At 45.1% G+C, this 21,525-nt stretch overlaps 1 protein-coding gene across 2 annotated transcripts in view; it reads right to left on the minus strand.

Annotated features, from left to right (window-relative positions):
• Positions 1 to 21,525, minus strand: part of LRP6 (LDL receptor related protein 6) — a 200,777-nt gene that overhangs the window by 90,705 nt on the left and 88,547 nt on the right. For both annotated transcript variants that reach the window (XM_075901099.2, XM_075901104.2), the window contains 2 exons: positions 4,455 to 4,651; positions 3,529 to 3,660 (listed from right to left, as the gene is read on the minus strand). In XM_075901099.2, coding sequence (XP_075757214.1) covers positions 3,529 to 3,660; positions 4,455 to 4,651 — 329 coding nt within the window. The remainder of the gene's footprint in view (positions 1 to 3,528; positions 3,661 to 4,454; positions 4,652 to 21,525) is intronic.

Below are 21,525 nucleotides of genomic sequence, written 5' to 3' on the forward strand. Positions count from 1 at the left end.
GGCCGGCATGCTAATATAACATACCAGAAAAATCAGGATCTCTGTTTCTCAGAGGTATTCCTTTCAGTATGAAACAATTTATTATTTAGTTTCAGAGCTATCATGATTCTTTCCTATACCTCCGCTGGAAGATAAAATTGCCATGAAAGAAAGAAGCATTGTCTTTCTCTCTCGTTTTCACTACTCTTTACTCTAACTAGAAATAATCTTTTTTTCCTCAGCAAAGTCAAAAACATGGTACGTTTCAAAACCTGGGCTGAAACTTTAATTATTCAGCCTTTTTTTTGTTGCTGGTTTTTCTTTCAGCACAACTGAAATTTATTGAATGGGTTTGGCTCACAGGGAAAAATCGATTTTTTAATTAGTTGAGTTGTTTCACCCTTTCCACAACACATACACTTAGCGGACCAACTGCAGAGCAAAAATGGAATATCAGTTTATTCCACTAATATCAGTAAACAGTCTTAATAGGGAAGTATACGCATAAGCAGGCATAGATTTACTCCTCTTAGAGCCTGGGGAATCCTGCTGGCCTTCTCTGTTTAATTAGGATTATGCCGTCCCCTTCCAAATTCAGTTTTGACATTTCCCAACTACCAAAGGGAATCAGCTGCAATCTGGAGCTGCAGACACTGGACTCAGGAAAGTTCTTCCTCCCTCACCCACAGAAGCCCCAAGTCTCTGCCACCTTCTCCTCCTCAAAGAAAGAGCACAATTTCCCAAGATACTTTGCCCTTACAAAATGTATGGGCGAATCATAACAGCTTTGAAAGTTGAACCATTCCCAACACAGAGGCCTCCCCCAACTCCTTTTTGTTCCTATCCTGTCCCTCCCAGCAAAAGTCTCTTGGCAGCTGTAATTTACCGGAATGATGTACACTGGGGCCTTAGCTAACCACAGTGGGATATCACAGAATGTGAAACAAAGCTCAAGGTGTTTACCTTTTTTCTTTGTTTTGCACAGTCTACTCTTATCCTGTTTAGCACATACTGACTAAGGAAATAGATTTTTCCATTTCACCTCTTAATAGGGTTGGGTACGTCTACACTACATGGACGGAGCCATGTAGATTTGTTTATTGGGCAAAGGGAAATGAAGCGGCGATTTAAATAATCGCCGCTTCATTTAAATTTACATGGCTGCCGCGCTGAGCCGACAAACAGCTGATCAGCTGTTTGTCAGCTCAGCGCGCTAGTCTGGACGCTCCCCTGCCAACATCGAAGTCCTTTGTCGGCAGCCCCGGTAAACCTCATCCCACAAGGAATAACAGGGCTGCCGACAAAGGGCTTTGATGTCGGCAGGGGAGCATCCAGACTAGCATGCTGAGCCGACAAACAGCTGATCAGCTGTTTGTCGGCTCAGCGCGGCAGCCATGTAAATTTAAATGAAGCAGCGATTATTTAAATCGCCGCTTCATTTCCCTTTGCCTACAACCCTCATCTACATGGCTCCGTCGATGGAGCCATGTAGTCTAGACACAGCCATAGAGTTTAAGAATATCTCCTGTATATCAGAGGCCACTAAATACTACCCACCCACCACTGCACCAAAACAAAAACCAGAATTAGAACAAAGCATTACAGACCTCAGGAGGCTAAACTGTTGTGTGCCACAGGCAGAGAACTGGGGTGCAGGGGGTAATGTAGAGGGGAGCCCAACTTGATATCAACATGATAATCCAATAGTGTCTGCTGCACATACTCTACGTATTACTGGTAATTTTCTTTGTAAATAAAACCACTGATATATATAGAGCTCTTCTGTGTTTATACTGGCCATCTGAACAAGAGCACATTTACAGTTTAGGGTCTCATGTTCTCATGAAGAGAAAATTGACTCATTATGAACCAGGCAAAAAAATAAGCTGATAAATTTATGGCTGTGAATACCAAAATCAGATATCAGAGTTTAAGTCTTTATATGAGATTTTTATTTATGAAAATAAATTCTCTTCATCCACTTGCCTCAATTTATTTTGACAGGCAATAAAAACATCATTAGCTTGTTCTCTATAGCATGGGTGGGAAAGTATATTTTGTACATCGGCTGGTGATTCCTCATGACAATTTTTGCAAGGCTGCTTTATAATCTTTATGCTTTTTTTGCTCTTCTGTGTACAAGAGGCAATTTATTTTAATAGAGTTCTCACGGACAGATCTACCTATGTTAAAACAATCAGAAGGAGTGCAGTAGGGTGAGATAAGAAGCAGCACTGACGAGCATCTGACAAGTCCTAGAAAATGTTTTAAATTGAAATATAAAAGTGTGTCAAAATAATATAGGTAGAATTCATTTAAATAGAATAATTTGAAAATGTTATTTATTAATGTATTTTATATTATGTCCCCACCACCACCACCACCTTTTCAGCAGTGAGGAGAGAGTCTGAATTTAAAAAGGCCGTGTTTTACAAAAGTTAATTTGATCCCGATACTTAGTCTTCATTTGTTTGACATCAGCATTATTATAGCAATCCAATCCAATGTTAAAAATTATTTAGATTTTCAAACTTGAGTACCTAAAGTTAGGCACCTGAATCTATATTTAGTAAACAGAATTTTCAGGAAGGGGTGTTTAGCAGCAACAATTCCCAAACAAGTTAGCTAGACTTCTGGGGGCTCAACACTTCTAGAAGTAATGCCACTTTTAGTTTAGTACCTAAACTTCAGGCATACAAGTTTGAAAGTTTCAATCAATGACATTAGGTATGCATGGGAAAGGATAAGTAGCAGCATTATATGGATCTCACTATCCAAGAAGGGGTGTAAATAGTTAACGTACAATAATACCAGAAGTGTTATATAGATATTAATTCATAGAGGCCAGGCATAAACCACAGACATATTGGTGTATTTATGTTGCTCAGTAGTGTGAAAAATCTATGCTCCTGAACAAGAGAGTTATGCCAACATAACTTTATGTGTACAAGGGCTATGTTGGTGGGAGAACTTCTCCTGTCAGAATAGGTGCCATCTTCATGGAGATGGATTAACTACACAGATGGGAGAAGCTCTTTCACCAGCATAGAAGCCTGTTCACTGTAAGTGCTACAGTGGTGCAGCTGTGCCTATCCGGCGCTTCAAGCCTACACCTGTCCTAAGAAGCAACATGTAAGGTAGCTGTTACCACCTTTTTGAGAGATGAGACAATCGAGGTTCAAAATACTTGCCCAATGCCACACTGTCAATCCGTGGTGGAGGTGGGACTAGACTCCAAATCTTCTTTCTCCACTACCTATTCTTTAGCCATGAAATCATACTTTCTCTTTAAAAAAGGAGAGAGATAAGCCTAAGAGAAAGTCCAAGAGAAATTAGAAGTTTTCCAGGCCTATGCAGGTCTTGGGGAAACATTCCCTATAGTTTACATCTGTATGGGAAAAGTGTAAGTCATTCCATCATACTATTTCCCACAATACTTCCAACCCCCAAGCCTCTTCATTATGTATCATCAAATGAAATGGACAAGTCCTTTTTTGCAGAAACTACATGAAGTTTCTTCCAAAATAACTGTTCAGAAACAAAGCCTACCTTCTTTGCAGGTCTTTCCATTCTCAAGGAGTTTCACACCAGTGGGACAAGCACACCGATAAGAAGGCTGGATAGGAGACATCAAACACAAGTGGGAGCAGCCACCATTATTACTTCCACATGGGTTTGTAGCTGTTGAATATAAATAACACAGATTAATGTCTTTGATAACAAATGGCCATATCTTGCATGTCAGGAGGCATGAGGCTTTTGAGTTGTAAGAGTCAATGGTAGGAAAGTGGATAAAGGAGGAAATAATAAACACAGAACAAGCAAAAGTTAATTCCAAGCATTAAGAGTAGGTAATGATTGTACCCAATTTCACAGACATTGCATATTTCCTCTCTTGGAAATGTGGCATTTGGTTCTACACAGCATTCTTGTTTCCTCTGTGCTCTTATCAGTCTCACAAACTGCTCACCGCCAAAACAAGCAGCAGCATGTACACAAATACAACATGCAAGAAAGATAAAGTCACTAAAAGGTTAAGATGGTGGCTATTGCACAGAACTGAGCTTGTTTAACACCATTAGCCACATTAACAACAGCTTCCATTCAAGAAAAGACTTTTCAGGTAATGCTCAAGAGAGGAAAAAATAAAAGTCCCCTATTGTTTAAACCTTCAGCACATGGCTCCCTTACAAAAATACATAAAATGCAATGCTGTTCAGTATCCCTATGGCAGGCAAGAGGAGGAGCAGGAGTGAGATGTTTTATTCATGTTAAAAAACCAATGTAAAGAATATTCAGTGTCCCTTTGGGTAGCTTCTCAAATCCCTTGCTTAGAAAACTGTTGCATCTTAAAGCAAATGGAGTCAACCGGCTCCCTCACAATTTTTCCTATCCCCAAAAAGACATCTACAGATCAGTTCCATACTGCAATTAGGGAAGAAGGAGGACAAAAAACAAAAAACAAGGATTCTTACCATTTGGCTGCCTCTGTTGGCTGAAAACATGGATATCCATGGGAGAGAAAATGTTGGAATGTATTTCATGCAGGTCCTCCCCAGAGGACTTGTTGCAGGCCAAGATAGAATGAGTGTTCCAGTCAGTCCAGTACAACATGTCCCCAAACAAAGTCAAAGCAAAAGGATGTGGAAGGGATCCTTCAACCACTGCTCGCCTAGTAGAGGACAAGGAAGAAAACACATGTTCACATTTAATTAAAAGTACTCTTGTTTTGAATGTTAAGTACTATGGCATTTATGAAAAGGTATTATATTTATAGCATTGCTCACTAAAGCCTTCTGTTTATCCATGGAAAAGCACATTAGCAACAAAGGGCAATTCACTTTCTATCGGCCAATCTATTGTTGCCAGAATGCCAACAAATGCCAGCTGTGAGGGGTATTTAGATCCACTAATAACTGCTCCTTGGGCACTTTTATAGTGCTTTATCTTTTCAAAGTATTGCACAGAGCCATACTGAGATTACCAACTCATTTCAGACCTGCCAAACTACTGATAAATAATTCAAGTCACTTCCAACCTTGACACATATATAGAATTAAAAAGGTTTGTGATCTACTACCAAGCTCCTGAGCCAATCATCTCTTCCAGCTTTACTATTATTTTCAACTATTAAAAGAATAGCTACAGTATTAAAATGTTAATTATTACAAAGTGGTTAAATACCAGAGTTCTTTTTATGATAGTTTATTACACTAGATTGTTTTAATGTTTATTGCAAGCAGGGTCATTAAGAGTTACATCTATTGGGCTTCCACATAGCTATGACATCTCTTCTCACCCCAGTTTCCCCTTCTATGTGGTCCGTAGCCATGCCCAAAATGTCATATAAACTTTGGAGAAGACATGCTCAGGTTTCTGCTATGTTGAAATCAACCATCCATGAATCTGGCCTCACCAGATTCAAACTGAGTAATTTATTGCTTTTTTTTTAAAAAGCAGCTGTTCTACAACACCTGCACTAGGGACGGAAGAATCCCAAGCATTGTCACATGCTGGGGACCGACTGGTTAAGTAGCAGTTCAACAGGAAAGAACCTGGGGATTACAGTGGATGAGAAGCAGGATATGATTCAACAGTATGCCCTTGTAGCCAAGAAGAATAATGGCATATTAGGGTGCATTAGGAGGAGCACTGCCAGCAAATCTAGAGTAGTGATTATTCCCCTTTATTCAACACTAGTGAGACTACATCTGGAGTATTGCATCCAGTTCTGGGCCTCCCACTATAGAAAGGATGTGGACGCATTGGAGAGGATCCAGCGGAGGGCAACCAAAATTAGGGGACTAGAGCACATGACCTATTTGAGAGGCTGAGGGATTTGGGCTTATTTAGTCTACAGAAGAGAAAAGTGAAGGGCATTTGATAGCAGCCTACAACTTCTTGAAGGAAGGTTCCAGAGAGGATGGAGAGATGCCATTCTCAGTAATGGCAGATGGCAGAAAAGAACGGTTACTTACCTGTAACTGTTGTTCTTCGAGATGTGTTGCTCATGTCCATTCGAAGTAGGTGTGCGTACCACGTGCACCGCGTCTTCCGGAGCATTTTCCCTAGCGGTACCCGTAGCGCCGGCAGGGCGCCCTCTGGAGTGGCACCGCCATGGCGGGGCATAAGTACCCCTGCCGGCGTTGCCCCACCTCAGTTCCTTCTTGCCGGACACTCCGACAAAGGGGAGATAGGGTGGGAGTCGAATGGACATGAGCAACACATCTTGAATAACAAGTAACAAGTAACAAGTAACAAGTAACAAGTAACAAGTAACAAGTAACCGTTCTTTTCTTCTTCGAGTGGTTGCTCATGTTCATTCGAAGTAGGTGACTACCAAGCTAACCCCACGGAGGAGGGGTTGGAGCAGTCATACCACCAGAGTCATGAAGTGAGGTGAACAATAAACTGATTTATTTGAACAATTCAACACTGATAAGGTACCATTTAAGAACAAAGACAACCAGAAACATATTCACATATTTACATCACAGATTCGAGGACTGCAGAGCCCACCCTTGCATCCTCCCTGGCCTGCTGAGGTAGCGCATAGTGTGTTGTAAACGTGTGAAGGGAAGACCAGGTGGCTGCCCTGCAAATTTCTGTGATTGGTACCTGGGCACCAAAGGCCACCGAGGACGCCTGCGCCCTGGTGGAGTGTGCCTTCACCCTGGGTGGGCTTTTACCAGCCAGGTGATAGCATTCTGTGATGCACTGCACCACCCATCTTGATAGCCTTTGCGTGGAAATAGGCGACCCTTTGACCCTGTCCCCGAATGCAATAAACAACTGTTGTGATTTACGGAACAGCCTGGTCCTATCAATGTAGAACGCCAGCGCCTGCTTGGCATCCAGGGAGTGCAGAACCTGCTTCTTAGAGGAGGCGTGGGGTTTTGGGAAAAACACCAGGAGATAAATCGCCTGGGACAGGTGGAATGGTGATACCACCTTCGGGAGGAAGGCTGGATGAGGCCGTAGCCTTACATTGTTATTGGAAAAAACAAGGTTGGGCGGGTCTTCAGTTAACGCCCTTAGTTCCGACACCCTTCGAGCTGACGTAATAGCCACAATGAAAGCAACCTTCAATGAAAGGTGCTGCAGGGAACACGTGGCCAGCGGTTCAAAGGGAGGTAGCATAAGCCTGTGGAGGACCACGTTAAGGTCCCAGGCGGGAAGCGGGGCCCTCACCAAGGGGTACAGCTTTTCCAGGCCAGTAAGAAACCGTTTAACCACCGGGTTAGAAAAAAGGGAGACTCCTGTCATTCCGACATGGAAGGCGGAGAGAAATGCCACATGGACTTTGATAGAAGAGAAAGATAGGCCACTAGACCGAAGCTGGAAAAGGTAGTCAAGAATAGTTGGAATAGGAGACGAGGACGAGTGTACTCCTCTTCGGGACGCCCAAGACAAGAAGCGCCACCATTTGGCAGTGTACGACTGTCTAGTAGAGGGTTTCCTGCTACTGAGGAGAACCATCTGAACCTCTTGGGAACATTCCCTTTCAGGTTGGTTCAACCACGGATAAACCATGCCGTTAGGTGGAGAGACCGGAGATCCGGGTGAACCATGATCCCCTCACCCCAGGGTTGAGTTAGCAGATCCCGGACTGGAGGGAGTGCTATTGGGTCCTGGACAAGCATGTCCACCAGGATGGGGAACCAGAACTGTCTGGGCCACCTGGGGGCTATGAGAATGATCAAGGACCTAAATGTCCTTGCCCTGGTCAATACCCTGGAAATTAGGGGAAACGGGGGAAAGGCATAGAGAATGCCCTCCGGCCACACGGTCGTCAGGGCATCCCCCAGGGAATATTTCCCCAGTCCCAGCAGGGAACAGTAGTTCCTGCACTTGGCATTGCTTGCCGAGGCGAACAGGTCTAGGCGGGGATAACCCCACCTGCGGAAAACCTGGCGGAGAGCAGAATCCTTGAGGGTCCACTCGTGGGCTCCAAAGGATCTGCTCAGCGTGTCCGCTAGCAGGTTTTTGCACCCCGGGAGGTATCCCGCTTGAGGTGTGATACAGTGCGTGACACACAAATGCCAAAGTTGCAGGGCCTCTTTGCAGAGGGGAGGTGATCGCGCCTCACCCTGCTTGTGGAGGTAAAAGACCGTCACTGTGTTGTCCATATGAACCAGGATCGAGCGGTGGGCGAGCCTTGGCAGGAAGGCTTCGCAGGCTCGCCTCACCGCCCGCAATTCCCGGACGTTTATGTGTAGGGCTCGCTCGGAGGGGGACCAAAGGCCTTGAGTTCTGTGTCGCCCCAGGTGAGCTCCCCAGCCCAGGTCGGACGCATCGGTGACCAGCGTCAGGCAGGGGGGAGGGGTATTGAAAGGGACCCCACTGCATACCACAGGTTCCTGGGTCCATCATAGGAGGGAGTCCAGAATTTCTTTGGGCACCGTAATTATCGAGTCCCAAAGACCCCTGGACTGGCTGAAGGCCTTCGCCAACCACGCCTGCATGTGTCTCATCCGCAACCTGGCATGGTGGACCATGTACGTACACGCCACCATATGGCCTAGGAGCCTGGAGCAGACCCAAGGGGTCGTTATAGGGTACCGGGTTAGACCCGAGATCAGCTCCACTATGGAGAGGAACCTGCTCTTGGGCAGGAACGCCTTTGCCACCCTAGAATCGAGGAGGGCTCCCACAAATTCTATCTGTTGTGAGGGAGTCAGGGATGACTTCTCGACATTTATCGGGGTCCTAACCTTAGGAAAAGGGCTCTTGTGAGTGCCACATGAGCGTCTACCTGCCCGTACGAGTGATCTCGGATCAGCCAGTCGTCGAGGTATGGAAAAACGTGCACCCCTTGTTTGCGGAGATATGCAGCAACAACTGCCATGCATTTCGTGAATACCCTCGGTGCCGTACATAAACCAAAAGGGAGCACCGTAAACTGAAAATGGTATTGGCCCACCATAAACCTGAGGAACCTCCTGTGGCTGGGTCTGATTGCCACGTGGAAGTACGCGTCCTTGAGGTCGAGAGTCGCGTACCAGTCTCCTAATTGTAGCACTGGGATGACCAATGCCAAGGTCACCATTCTGAACTTGTGTTTTACTACCACCTTGTTTACATCTCGGAGGTCCAAGATGGGGCGGACCCCCTCCTTCAGTTTGGGGACAACAAAATAACGGGAGTAAAAACCCCTTCCTCGCAGCTGCGGAGGAACCTCCTCTATCGCTCCTTTTTCGAGGAGTGCAGACACCTCCTGACAGAGGATGTGTTCGTGAGGAGAGTCCCTTACTAGAGATGGTGAAGGGGGATTTGAGGGTGGCGGGCCTAGGAAAGGGATAGAGTAGCCTCCACTTACAATGTTCAGAACCCAGGCATCTGAAGTTATTAAGGCCCAAGCATGGGCAAAAAGGGATAGCCTGGCCCCAAACAGGGGGCCAGGGCAGGAGATTGGTACGGGACTCTCGAACGAGGCGTCAAAACTGAGGCTTGCCCTGATGGGAAGGACCGTGAGGAGCTCCACGCTGGGTATCGGTCCTGGGGCGACGACGTCGACCCCTAGCCCCCTGAGGGTGCGCGGCCGCCCCGGAACCTCCACTGGAGGCCTGGGAATGGCGCCTCCAGTAATCCCCATGGGGGAACTGGGGCTGCGCCCTTCCCTGCTGCCTATAGTGCAGCTGTCGCCGCTGCGGGGCCGGCGTGTGGATGCCCAAGGACTTTAGGGTGGACCTAGTGTCCTTCAGGGTATGGAGCCTAGAGTCGGTGTGCTCTGAGAACAGAGTTTTGCCCTCAAAGGGCAAGTCCTGAATTGTATGCTGCACATCCGAAGGAAGTCCTGAGACGTGGAGCCATGCCCCCCGACGCATAACGACACCAGTCGCCATTGTGCGGGCCGCCTGTCCAGACTGTCCAGAGCCGCCTGGAGAGCAGTGTCCAGAGCCCTCTGAGGCAACAGCCGCGAAGTCCTGGAGGTCCTCCACAGGGAGTCTGTCTCGGAACTTTTCGACGGCCTGCCAGGCGTTAAAGGCATACCTACTCAGCATCGCCTGCTGGTTTGCGATGCAGAGTTGTAACGCCCCCGTGGCGTAAACCTTACAGCCCAACAGGTCCAGCCGCTTAGGCTCCCTAGCCTTTGGAGAAGGACCCAGCTGAGGGAGTCTTTCCTTTTGGGCCGCGGCCTGCACGACCAAGGACCCGGGGGTGGGTTGTGAGTACAGGTAATCATGCCCCGAGTTTGGGGTGTAATAACGCCTCTCGACCCCTTTTAAGGTAGGGGTCAAGGTTGCCGGCATTTGCCGCAGGGCGTTGGTAATCTTTGATACCGTTTTGTTAAGCGGTAAGGCCAATTGCGCAGGCGCATCTTCCGTGAGGATGTACACCATTGGATCCGTGTCCTCAATGACACGTTCCACCGGAACGGCCAAGTTGGCAGCCATGCAGCGGAGGAGGTCCTGGTGCGTGCGGGCATCCATTGACGGCAGACTCGGTGCGGGGTCTGCTAGTGCCTCGTCTGGGGACGACGACGATGACGACTCCTGAAGTGGCACAGGAACAGTTGTCGCCAACTGCGGAGCCGTCTGAGTAGCTTGCGCTCCCAATGGGTCCACCTCCGGTGCCGGCGGTTGCGGTGCCGCTGGATCGGGTTGAGGTGCCCGGAGAGGGGAGGGAGGGGCTCGGGACAGGCACGCCGATGGTCAGGAACGGTGCCCTGAAGTCCCCGACCCCAGAGAAGGAGGCAGCTGACCTTGCCACTGATGGTAGGCCCAGGGGGTCCAGAAAGGCCACTGTGGGTGCGGAGGCCACGTTTGTGGAGTGTGGTCCCTCCTATGTCTGGACCTGGACCTATGGGTTGAGGATGTCCTCGAGGAACCCGAACGGATGGAGGAAGCATCCAAGTCCGAGGAATAATCGGACTCCGGCCAGGGTGGAGCCAATGAAGAAAGCGGGGCAAACCTTGCCATTGACTCGGGCTTACCCGCATGAGTACGTCGTGGCCGCACTATCTGTGGGGCCGGGGGACCCATGCCCTGTGTCGGAAGGCTCGCTGACGGTTGCGGCACCGGGGGACCCAGGCCCGGTGCCGGCTGAGTTGCCAGCAGCTGCGGCACCGGGGTACCCAGGCCCGGTGCTGGCTGAGTCGCCAGCAGCTGCGGCACCGAGGTGCTCAGGCTCGGTGCCGGTTGAGACGCTGCCCAAGGCTGCGGCACCGGGGTGCCCAGGCCCGGTGCCAGCTGAGTAGCGGCCAGCGGTTGTGGCACTGGGGTACCCAGGGCCGGTGCCTGACAAGACCACTGCGTCGATGCCGGTGCAGATGAAGGCACAGAGACAGACGCCGGCTCCTGGGTGACCTCCATGGAGGAGAGAAAGGTCTGAGTGGAAGCCACATGGCTACTCAGATACGGTACCGGCACCGCCAGGCGGGGAGCTGGTAAGGAGCTCAACTGCAGCTCAGTTCGCGCATGGCTGGAAACTCCCTGAGTGAGACAGCTCAGCGACGAGAAGGGTGCCGAAGTAGCGATCGGTACTGACCCCGCATGGGGTGGTCCCGACGCATAAGCCACTTTAGCATGCCGACCTGGGCCATGCTGGGGCGAAGCCGAAGCCAGCCGAGCCTCCGACGATGGTGACCTTGACCCTTCCGAGACAACCGAGGATGGAGGGGAGGTCGTGAGGCTAATAAGGTCCTGCGCCGCCTCGAACGTATCTGGCATGGACGGGCGGTGTGGAGGTAGGCGACCAGGACTACCTAGGCTTCCTCGGCGCCGACGGTGCGGAGGGGACGATACACGCACCTGAGAGCCCACAGTGCGGTGCCCAACCGACATTGTCTTCGAAGGGGACCTTCCCCAGGATTTCTTCACTCTCTTAGTCGGAGGAGAGTGCAATCGGTGCTGAGAACTTGATGCCGACGTGCGGTGCCGGTGAGGGGCCTCCCGTGTGGAAGCCGGTGCGCTGCGCACCGCAGGCTGTTCCGGCGGCACCGGCTGAAGCACTGTCTCCATGAGGAGAAGTTTCAGGCGGGAAACCCTTTCTTTTCTGGTATGGGGCTTAAAGGACTTGTAGATTTTACAGGTAATAGCCAGATGAGTCTCACCCAAGCACTTAAGACAGCTGTCGTGTGGGTCGCCCCGGGCATAAACTTCCCGCAGTCAGCGCACATCTTGAAGCCTTGCGGCCCTGGCATTCCTTACCCACAAGGGGGAAGGAACAAAGCAAAGAACCTAACTATCTAACTGTGAGAACTATTTACAAACGAATGAGAGAACGGGAACCATTAACTAACTAAGTAGACTGGGAGATATGGAGACACTCCAACAACCGTCGCTGCGGTAAGAAGGAACTAAGGTGGGGCAGCGCCGGCAGGGGTACTTATGCCCCGCTATGGCGGCACCACTCCAGAGGGCGCCCTGTCGGCGCTACAGGTACCGCTAGGGAAAACGCTCCGGAAGACGTGGTGCACGCGGTGCGCACACCTACTTCAAATGGACATAAGCAACCACTTGAAGAAGAACAAGGCGTGGGGGAGGTCTCCTTTGGATATTAGGGAAAACTATTCACTAGGAGGGTGGTGAAGCACTAGAATGGGTTACCTAGAGAGGAGTCTCCATCCCTAGAGGTTTTTGAGTCTCGGCTTGACAAAGCCCTGCCTGGGATGATTCAGTTAGGGTTGGTCCTGCTTTGGGAAGGGGACTGGACTTGATAACCTCCTGAAGTCTCTTCCAGACCTAGGATTCTATGATTCTACTTCATATATAAGAAACAATGTAGCTGACTTCCAAACACCCCTTTACACAGTGTTCTGTTCTGAAAGTTATCAATTTTTAGTATCTCTCTTTTGTCATTCCTTCTTTGCTTGGTGTCACTACCTACCTTCTGCTTAGAAGTGGATGAATCAGAACCGAATAGAAATTGACATACATTTCCACTAGCCAATCAATTGTGGGCACAGCTCACACTCATTTTGGCAAACTGCATTTACTTAAGAGGACTTGTAAAGTAAATCAGACATTCTAAAAGGGAGTTATGGAACTCCACTTCCCATAAGTTCTGGAGACACATTACTGACCAAAGATTAGGGCTTTAGGGACGGGTTCAGTTTCTTTGGAATCTGGATTTGTAATATGCACAATGACCAGCCAGCTTCATTTCCAAGTCTTTTGTTGACTGGAAAGGAGTTACTGGCTGCATAACTTGTTGGGGACTCCAACTAATGGAGTCAACAATTGAACAACATACAATACTCCTGCTTTTCAGGTCAGTGTTAATAGCATAACAATAGGACAGTACTGTGAAGTATGAACCAATACTGGATCAGTGGCTTTTTGGTTAAAGGATGTTGCAGTTTCTAGTACTTTCACACTAGCCAATTTAACAATAAGCTGTCTTTTAAAAATGCTACTCTTCAATTTGATAGAAAAATAAGTTGATTTATTTAATGGTTGGTCACTTTTATGTTCCAACATCACATTAAATAAAAATCTTGTTTCCTTATATTTTGCAACAGGTTCTCTGATGTCAAATCATAACTGCTCTATTACTTGCCTCCATTTGAGTCAGATAGATATTTATTAGCACCTAATTAAAATGAGGAAACCGAAGTTCACACATTGTGAGAGACTTTTATAATGACGTTTTCAGTTGAAATCCTAATATTTTCACAATATACCTTGACCTTCTAGTGCTCTCAGAATAATGGAGTTTTTAAAAATATACACCAAATAGCCATTAAAAACTTTCACAATTGCATCATTAATTATAACTCAGTCAACAACAGAGCCAGAATTAGTCCAAGTTATTTAACATATCACAGAGTAATTAAAACAGAATTCCAAGGTTCCAATGATGCGCCCCGTGCCCTCCTCAAAAAAAGTCTTCAGAATGGTCTAAATACATATTTCAAAAAAGTGCTTGGCAAGTACCTACCACCTAAGCTACAAATTTCAAGAGAGCCCAGCTCCCATTTAGGTACCTACATAAGGAATGTTATATATCAGATAACTGAATAGTTGTATAACCGCATGAATTCTTATCGGTTACACAACTATTCGATAGTCCCCAGGGGTGCGGCTGACAACTAGTGCGCTCTGACCCCACTCTCAGAGCCCCCTGACACTCTACTCCAACATTGGTTAACCTTGTCAACTACATGCTGCCCCTTTGCTGCATCTAACAGTTTGTAAGAGTATGGGGGGCCCCCCTCTATCAGAGGCAGCAGTGGAGAGGAGGAGGAGGAGGGGAGGCCACCATGAGGCAGCCTCTATCTGTGGCATGCAACCTCTAAGAAGGAAGTTTAAAAACCAGCTCCCAGACAAGACAAAGCTTCCTGTGGATAGAGGCTGCGGGGGATGAGGAGGAGGCCTGCCACGAAGCTGCCTCCTCTCCCCTTCTCTCCCCCCCCCCCCCCACCAACCAACTCCTGCTTTCTGCCCCTTGCTGCCTCTGATACAGAGGTAGCAAAGGGGGGGAATCCGTGTAATCGACAAAATTAACCAATAAGTTTTATCAGTTAATCATATAGTCAACTACACATTGACATCCCTAACCTAAATAAAGCTCCCAGATTTTTAAACATCCTCATGCCCCAGTTGCCCTCAAAGAGAACATATCTCTGAGACCAATGGAAGATGCTAGCACTTTTGAAAATCTACCCTTTAACATGAAATTCTTAAAGTAAATTATGATCCTAATCTAAGATTAACCCTATCTGGAAAAGTTCATAAAGACTATAGAGCAACTTTACTACATTGCTCTATCAGCTATGTGATTATACTGAAACAAACATTATTTTTTCTGTGAATAAAGGGACAGATCAGGTAGAAACTGTCTTTCAACCTAAGTTCACAGGTACTAGTTTCTTGTACTTCATTAAGGCTAAGTAATAATATAACACTGTGATCTAAATCATGTAGTTTTCTGCGCAGCTACTAGGAGATGTGGTCATAGTTCATTTGTAGGGTCACCTAATCCAAATGGCATTTTATTCTCTCTAAACATGTTCTATGGGCCATATTAGCGAGTTTGCTGAAGAGTGGCTACACAATTCATGTCAACAATGAAGTTGAACTTAGTTTACTCTAAGTCTGCCAGCTCTAGATCCTAATAAAAAAAAAGCTGGGAAAGGAAAAGAAGGAAGAGATGTAAAATAAAATAAGCAATACTCTTTCTCTCTGACTGCTATAAAGTAGTTTTGTCAAATATGATGTGCATTAAGGGCTGCAAGGTTTTGGTGAGGGGGAAAGGAGATACTGGGGCCAGGGATATAAGCGACTTGTCGAGTAGTCGACTACTAGTCAAGTCACTACTCAACTAGTCGCTCCCCCTCCCCTTTGCTGCTTCTATCAGAGAGAGGGGACGGGGGGAGGAGCTGGTGCTGGGGGATCTGGCTTAAAACCAGTTGCCCCCAGCACTGTCTCCGCAAGGGGGAAGAGGAGCAGGGGAAGCCAAGGCACAGAGTCTGGGACCAGGCATGAGCTGGGACAGCCGATCCCCAGTTCGCATCTGGTACTCCTGCTGCAGCTCTGCTGTTCCCCTCCTTATCAACTAATCAAATAGCTGATGGAAATTCCATCAACTAATCGATTAGCTGATTAAATGCAATTTAATATCCCTAACTGGGGCTTTGGCTATCCTTAACACTTTAAACTGAATGTGTGGTCATGGCATGAGCACTGGGACAGAGCTCTCCCAGCAGTCTATGTAAATCACATGTGCGAGGGAAATAGCTAACAACTCTAGTTCCCTGGTGCTTTACAGTGCTGTAACTTGCTGCACTCAGGGGAGGGGTGTTTTTTCACACCTGAGCCAGAAAGTTATAGTGCTGTAAAGTGCCAGTGTAGACTTGGTTTAAAGGGGAATAATTTTCAACTTGATTTACTAATTAGTAAAGGTGCCAGAACAACAATACTGGAGAGTGAAGTCATATATTTAACTACTGTATATAGGTAACAGAAGTGCTCACCCTCTCACCACAGTCATGCCTGTGTGTAACCAGTAGAAGGAGAAGGAGAATTGGACCTCCACTCTTCTGGTCAAACTTCCAATGAGGGCACCTATTATGAGGCAGCTAGTGTAAGTGGACTGACAAGATCTGATAGATGGCTGATGGAAACTTTCAATCACTAAATTACCAGCCCATGCTCAATATGAACCAGTGATGTGAAGAAAGACACTGCATATCCCATTAGTCTACCAAGCTATTCAGTTTCCTTAAAGACTTACAGTTTAAGTGTCATAATCAAATTACTACTCTGAGACTAAGATATCTATGGAAATAACAGCATTATAATTGGCAATAAGAGGGCAGTTTTATTAGCTCTGTATACCTCATGGATCATCAAAATCACCAATTTTAATCATGATTTAAATAAGCAAGCAGGAAAGCTTGATCTAAATGACTGGTTTTAAAGCTTGATTTGCACTGGTATTTATTTTCCTAAAGAAGGTTAATTTTCATTTTATTGGTGAACATTAAAACATTCTATATTTAGTTGAAGATCAACCATCATAGTAAATCCGGTCTTTTTTTGCTAACCAGGAAGTTCTATAGACATTTATTTAAAGCAATTACATAGTCTAACTTACACATACTCAGATTCTTATTTTTTCTTACATTTTAATGTTTACATTTGTATTATGTGAGAAAATTGTGTAATGTATTTTTTATTTATAAGATGATTTTTTTAACTTGTCATTTGTTACAATCTCTATTTTTAGGGAAAATAAAACAATGAAAAATGCACAAAACCAGCATTTTAAAACGGTTTTGATTGGTTAAATAAAGGAGGTTGTGTCAAAACATGTTTTCCATTTAAAACTAATTGATGTATTTTAATAAAGAAAACATCAACTCTACTTGAATTGATTTGACTATTCCTGTCAATTGTCCTTCAAAATTTTAAAACTAGTAGCTCTAATCATCTTCTGAAACCTAGTTTTTATTCACAGATTGAAGAAGGACATATATTTTTCTGTTTTTTCTACTCCCGTTTGTTTCTTAATTTTGAATGATCTCATTAGCTGCACTGAAACAATTGAATAAGCAGAAATGAAGAAAATATCTCTGAATCTGCAAAAGAGCTAATTGCTAATAAAACTGTTTTAGCACTTTAACTCTGGTTCCAAACATTTAGCCAATGACTTACACCAGTTCAGTGGTTTGACTTCCTTAAATACTTAGAAGCAAATATGCCCTGCTTAATATTTTTAATTTAAAGTTTAAAATAACTGTAATCTATTACAGTACATTTAGGACTTACCATGGGTTGTTCAACATAACCGTAAATAGGTTTTGAAAAAAAGAAGCAGCTAGTATTTAAGTTAACTTTTGAAAAGGCCAATTAAAAACATCTTTTTATTTTTAATGAATCACTACCCTGCTTATCCACCCTGGGCAACTTACTTTAAAAAAATTAACAAATTGTATACTGTTTCAGTGGTGGAACAAGAGAAAGTGCACTTCTATCAGAGTGAATTCCTCTTGTCCTATGTATCACTATTTCCTGACTATAGCCCGTTCCATTATCAACGTGGTAATCAAAGACACAGTCAAATTAAAAACAGATTTTAGCAAGAAGTCTGCCATTTCCTAAAGAAAATACTGTTGCAAGTTAAATTTATTTGCATTTATATTTTTGTTTAAGGTGTCAGTATAATAGTTTATGAGGAAGCAGGCAGGGAAAGGACTAAAAATTCACTATATAAAGTTACATAACCTTAAAACACACTGAATGAATAGTAAAAAGATTGATGTACATTTATCTATTGTACATTAAGAGCAACCAAAAATCTTTCCCTGCTGTGGAATGACAGGGTGTTTTGGTTTGGGTACCATACTGAGTATAAACATTTTACCTACTGATGATGAAAGAGTCCAAACTGTAAATGTGTAGGAGGTAGCTAGTTACACATCCCTATTCTTGACAGGCTGGGATTTCCCCAATATCCTATATAATGTGCTGCCCACCCCAAAACTCCAAATCCACGAACAGACTACATACATTCAATTTTAGACAAAAACATTTACAGACTTTTTTCCTTTTTTAAAGAAATGCACAAACTAAAACAGAAGATGGTATTTTTCCAAAATTTAAAAAGGAAAACAATTAGACACAAAATCTGCCGATTATCCCACATCTCTTTATTCTAAGATGTCATGTCTTTGTAAATCCTTTATTTCCTCTTTACATTAAATGAGGAAACTCATTTTACCTAAAAACCATTTTTCAATAAATCCAGAACATATGGGGTACTTTCAGTCATTGTATTTCTCAGCTATTTATATTACATCTACAAAGCATCAAGAACTTCATCCTTTTATCCATGTTATATACAGAACTTATTAGGATACACTAATGGCTTATGGTATTGTAAAATAGACACTGAAAAAAAATTTTCAGTGACCTAAAGCAATGTTTTGTTTCAGTTCATCGTTTCCATAACACCAAACTTAAGGAAGTACAATTACTAAGTCAAAACTGTTCTTTGCTAAAATGATAGAAGTTTCAAAAACTGAATAAAGCAACTGCAAACGGAGATAACGGCATACCTTGCATGATGTAGCATCCAAAACTAATGAACCCATAAACGATAATCATTTTTTAAAAACCTGTGTCAACATTTCTACATCAGTGGATACAACACATGGAAAGAATGTATTTGGATTCACTAGTCATGGACAAGGATGTCATCTCCCGGTTAAAAAGTTAAGTGGTTAAATGCTAAGTGTAACTGGTTAATCCTGGAGCAGCCTCCCATCCACAGCCCATCCAGAGCAGTCCCAAACCCGTTGCACAACAGCCCAGCCATGGGCTGGGCCAAACTATCAGTAACCAGTTATTGGGTAAGCATGATGGTAAGGCTGATTCTTACCGGTTAACCAGTTAACCCTTTACATTTCTAGTAATGGAGGATCTTTTATCCCTATATTCCCATCTCTATTCCCATCTCTTCTTGTTCTATGTTGTAGGGATCAGTCTCAGTTGCAGAGATTAAGAATTATTCTATGTGCATTTCAATCTACATCCAACTTTCAAACAAAGCCTATATCTATATTACAACTCGGATCGAAACATAGAGATCGATCTACCAGCAGGTGATTTAGCAGATCTAGTTGAGACCCTCCTAACAGAATGCAGATTACTCTGCAGTCAACCCCTCTATTCTACCCCAGATGAGAAGAGTAAGGAAAACCAACAGGAGATTTTTCTCCCGTTTACCTTGAACAGTGTAGACGCAATGGTAATGCAACCTAAGTACCCAAGTACGGTATTCATGTAACTGGGGTTGCATAGGTTAGGTCAACTTACCACAGTAGTGCAGATGTCCCAAAGATGCTGTACCTATTCTCATGTCCCAGCAATTCAAGGATGGTAAAACAATCATTATTTTGTTTGTTGCAACTTTTTTTTGTTTTTGTTTCATTTTCAAAAGTGAAAGAGGGAAAAAAACGAAGTGATCCACGCCACTGCCACATGCTAACAAAATAGCATACAGACAGCCCAAAATATTAAAACAAGTAATCTTATAATATAATTTGAGAGAAACAGTTCTTCATGCACAACACTTGGCCTCTCCTACTTGTCAACTGAGTGATGAGGGAACAATCTTAGGTCGAGATAGGTTGAGCTGATGTTGTAGAAATCCCAGTTGGATGCTTTAGTGTTTCCACTGAACTGTTTTACCAAAGGTTTCCACTCAACCCACTCAATTATTTAACAAAGGATGAAATGGGCCAATTCAGTTGAACATTTAAGTTCATTTACCCTAGCAAGTGATATTTCACTTTTACCTGAGTATTAATTTCTCCCTTAAAGGATTCCACACCAGAAATTTACATAATGAAACTGATTACCTGTTAACTAGGAAAGGGTATGTAATGATTTAAAAAAAAATCTCCACTTTTTCAGCATAGCTAAATTTCCTTGAAAACCTCTCAGTGGTATTTCAATTAAACCACATATAAGTGCACAAACCCACACATGAAAAAAAAATCCTAGAGGCTCAAAATGCTAATCCACTCTGCAATGTTTCGCTTTACTTGTTTTGTGGTATGGTGAGGCACCTTTCCTTGCACCCCCACAGTCCTTCATAACATCAGTGTGACTGTCCTACACCAACCTCTTTCTGACACACAAGGCCTTGCAGCGGTACACTTGAAGGTAAGTGTACTGGTCAGCTAAAAGGAAAAACCAAATCTGCCCTATTACTCTAAACCAGGGGTCTCCAAACTACGGCCCGCGGGCCGGATGCGGCCCGCGAGGCCCTCTCATCCAGCCCGTGGAGACCTTTTTGTCTGGCCCCACCTTCTTCCGCGTGCACCAACCGGAGCCAATCAGGCGGAGGGTGGCTGCGGCGGTGGAAGGAGAGAGCTTGAGTCCGAGCATTGGTGTCAGTGGGAGAAACGGATTCGCAGGCGGCTGCGCGAGGCCCCAGCGCAAGCACAGGACAGCAGGTAGCCCAGGTCAGGGACGGCTCCGCGTGCCGCTTGGCCGGGCGGGCGAAAAAGGGGGGTCTCGAAGGCGGGCTCCGGATCAGACCCGGCAGCAGAGGATCGCGGGAGGCTGGATGGAGGGGAGGAAACCCGACGGTGGTTTCTCAGGGGCTAGGAGCGAGGGGCTACTTCTCCGGGGGCGGGGCTGAGGAGCTGGTGCCCATTGCAGGAGGCGGTCTGGTTGCTGTGGCACAGCCTCTGGGTGACGCTGTGCCGTGCCTAGCACGCTGCCGTGGTCCCTGCAGTGCGCCCTGAAGAAACATCCCTCTCCCTTCCACGTCTGGTCTCTCTCATCCACAACCCAGAGCAGCACCGCCCTGCCGGATATCAGTCTGTGGGAGCATTGGGCACTGCTTTCCAACTTCCTTTACCAAGTGATAACGAGTCTGCTTTCAAACCAGCTTTTCCCATTAAAATGCATGCCCCTTGTTCCATGGGGCTGTGTTACAAATTGTCACCTCATTCCCTGCATGATAGGAGAGCGATCACATCTCTTCAAGTGTGAGTGTCTTAGGCTGAACATATTGCCAGGATTATGTTGCTTACAATTTTCATCACATTGCGCAGGTAGAAATGAGTTCTCAGCAGTTTCCCCGTTCTAGAGCCCCTCCTGCAGGACTAGGACAAGCACCACCCCCAATTTCACACAGTGATTTCTAAAGCCAGAAATGTCTGCTATTTTGACATCCAGGAAACAATTTCACCATTCACACTAATACAGGTGTTCATGTGTAGTGTATCAATGTGTTATTAAATAATAACTGAATAAAATAATATTAAATAAATAATTAAAAACAACATCCATGTTTTGATTGTTTTTTATTTGGACCTAAAGTGTGTAGTCGGCCCCCGAACTGCTGTTTGATAGTTAATGCGGCCCTCAGGCAGAAAAGTTTGGAGACCCCTGCTCTAAACTGACAGTGAAGTATTAGAGAAATAGAAATCAAATTTACAGTCTGACAGTAAAAGTTTTCTGATTAACTATGAAATAAGGAACACATTCTTTAGAAGTTATTGCTGGTCCATATCTACATTTGCTTGTTATTTGCTTATTGAAAACCATTACATCTTTGATAGTGTAAACTGGGTCCGTTTTC

This window comes from Pelodiscus sinensis, chromosome 1 (genome assembly GCF_052426305.1).
Source record: "Pelodiscus sinensis isolate ZL-2025 chromosome 1, ASM5242630v1, whole genome shotgun sequence".
NCBI classification, from domain to species: Eukaryota; Metazoa; Chordata; order Testudines; family Trionychidae; genus Pelodiscus; species Pelodiscus sinensis.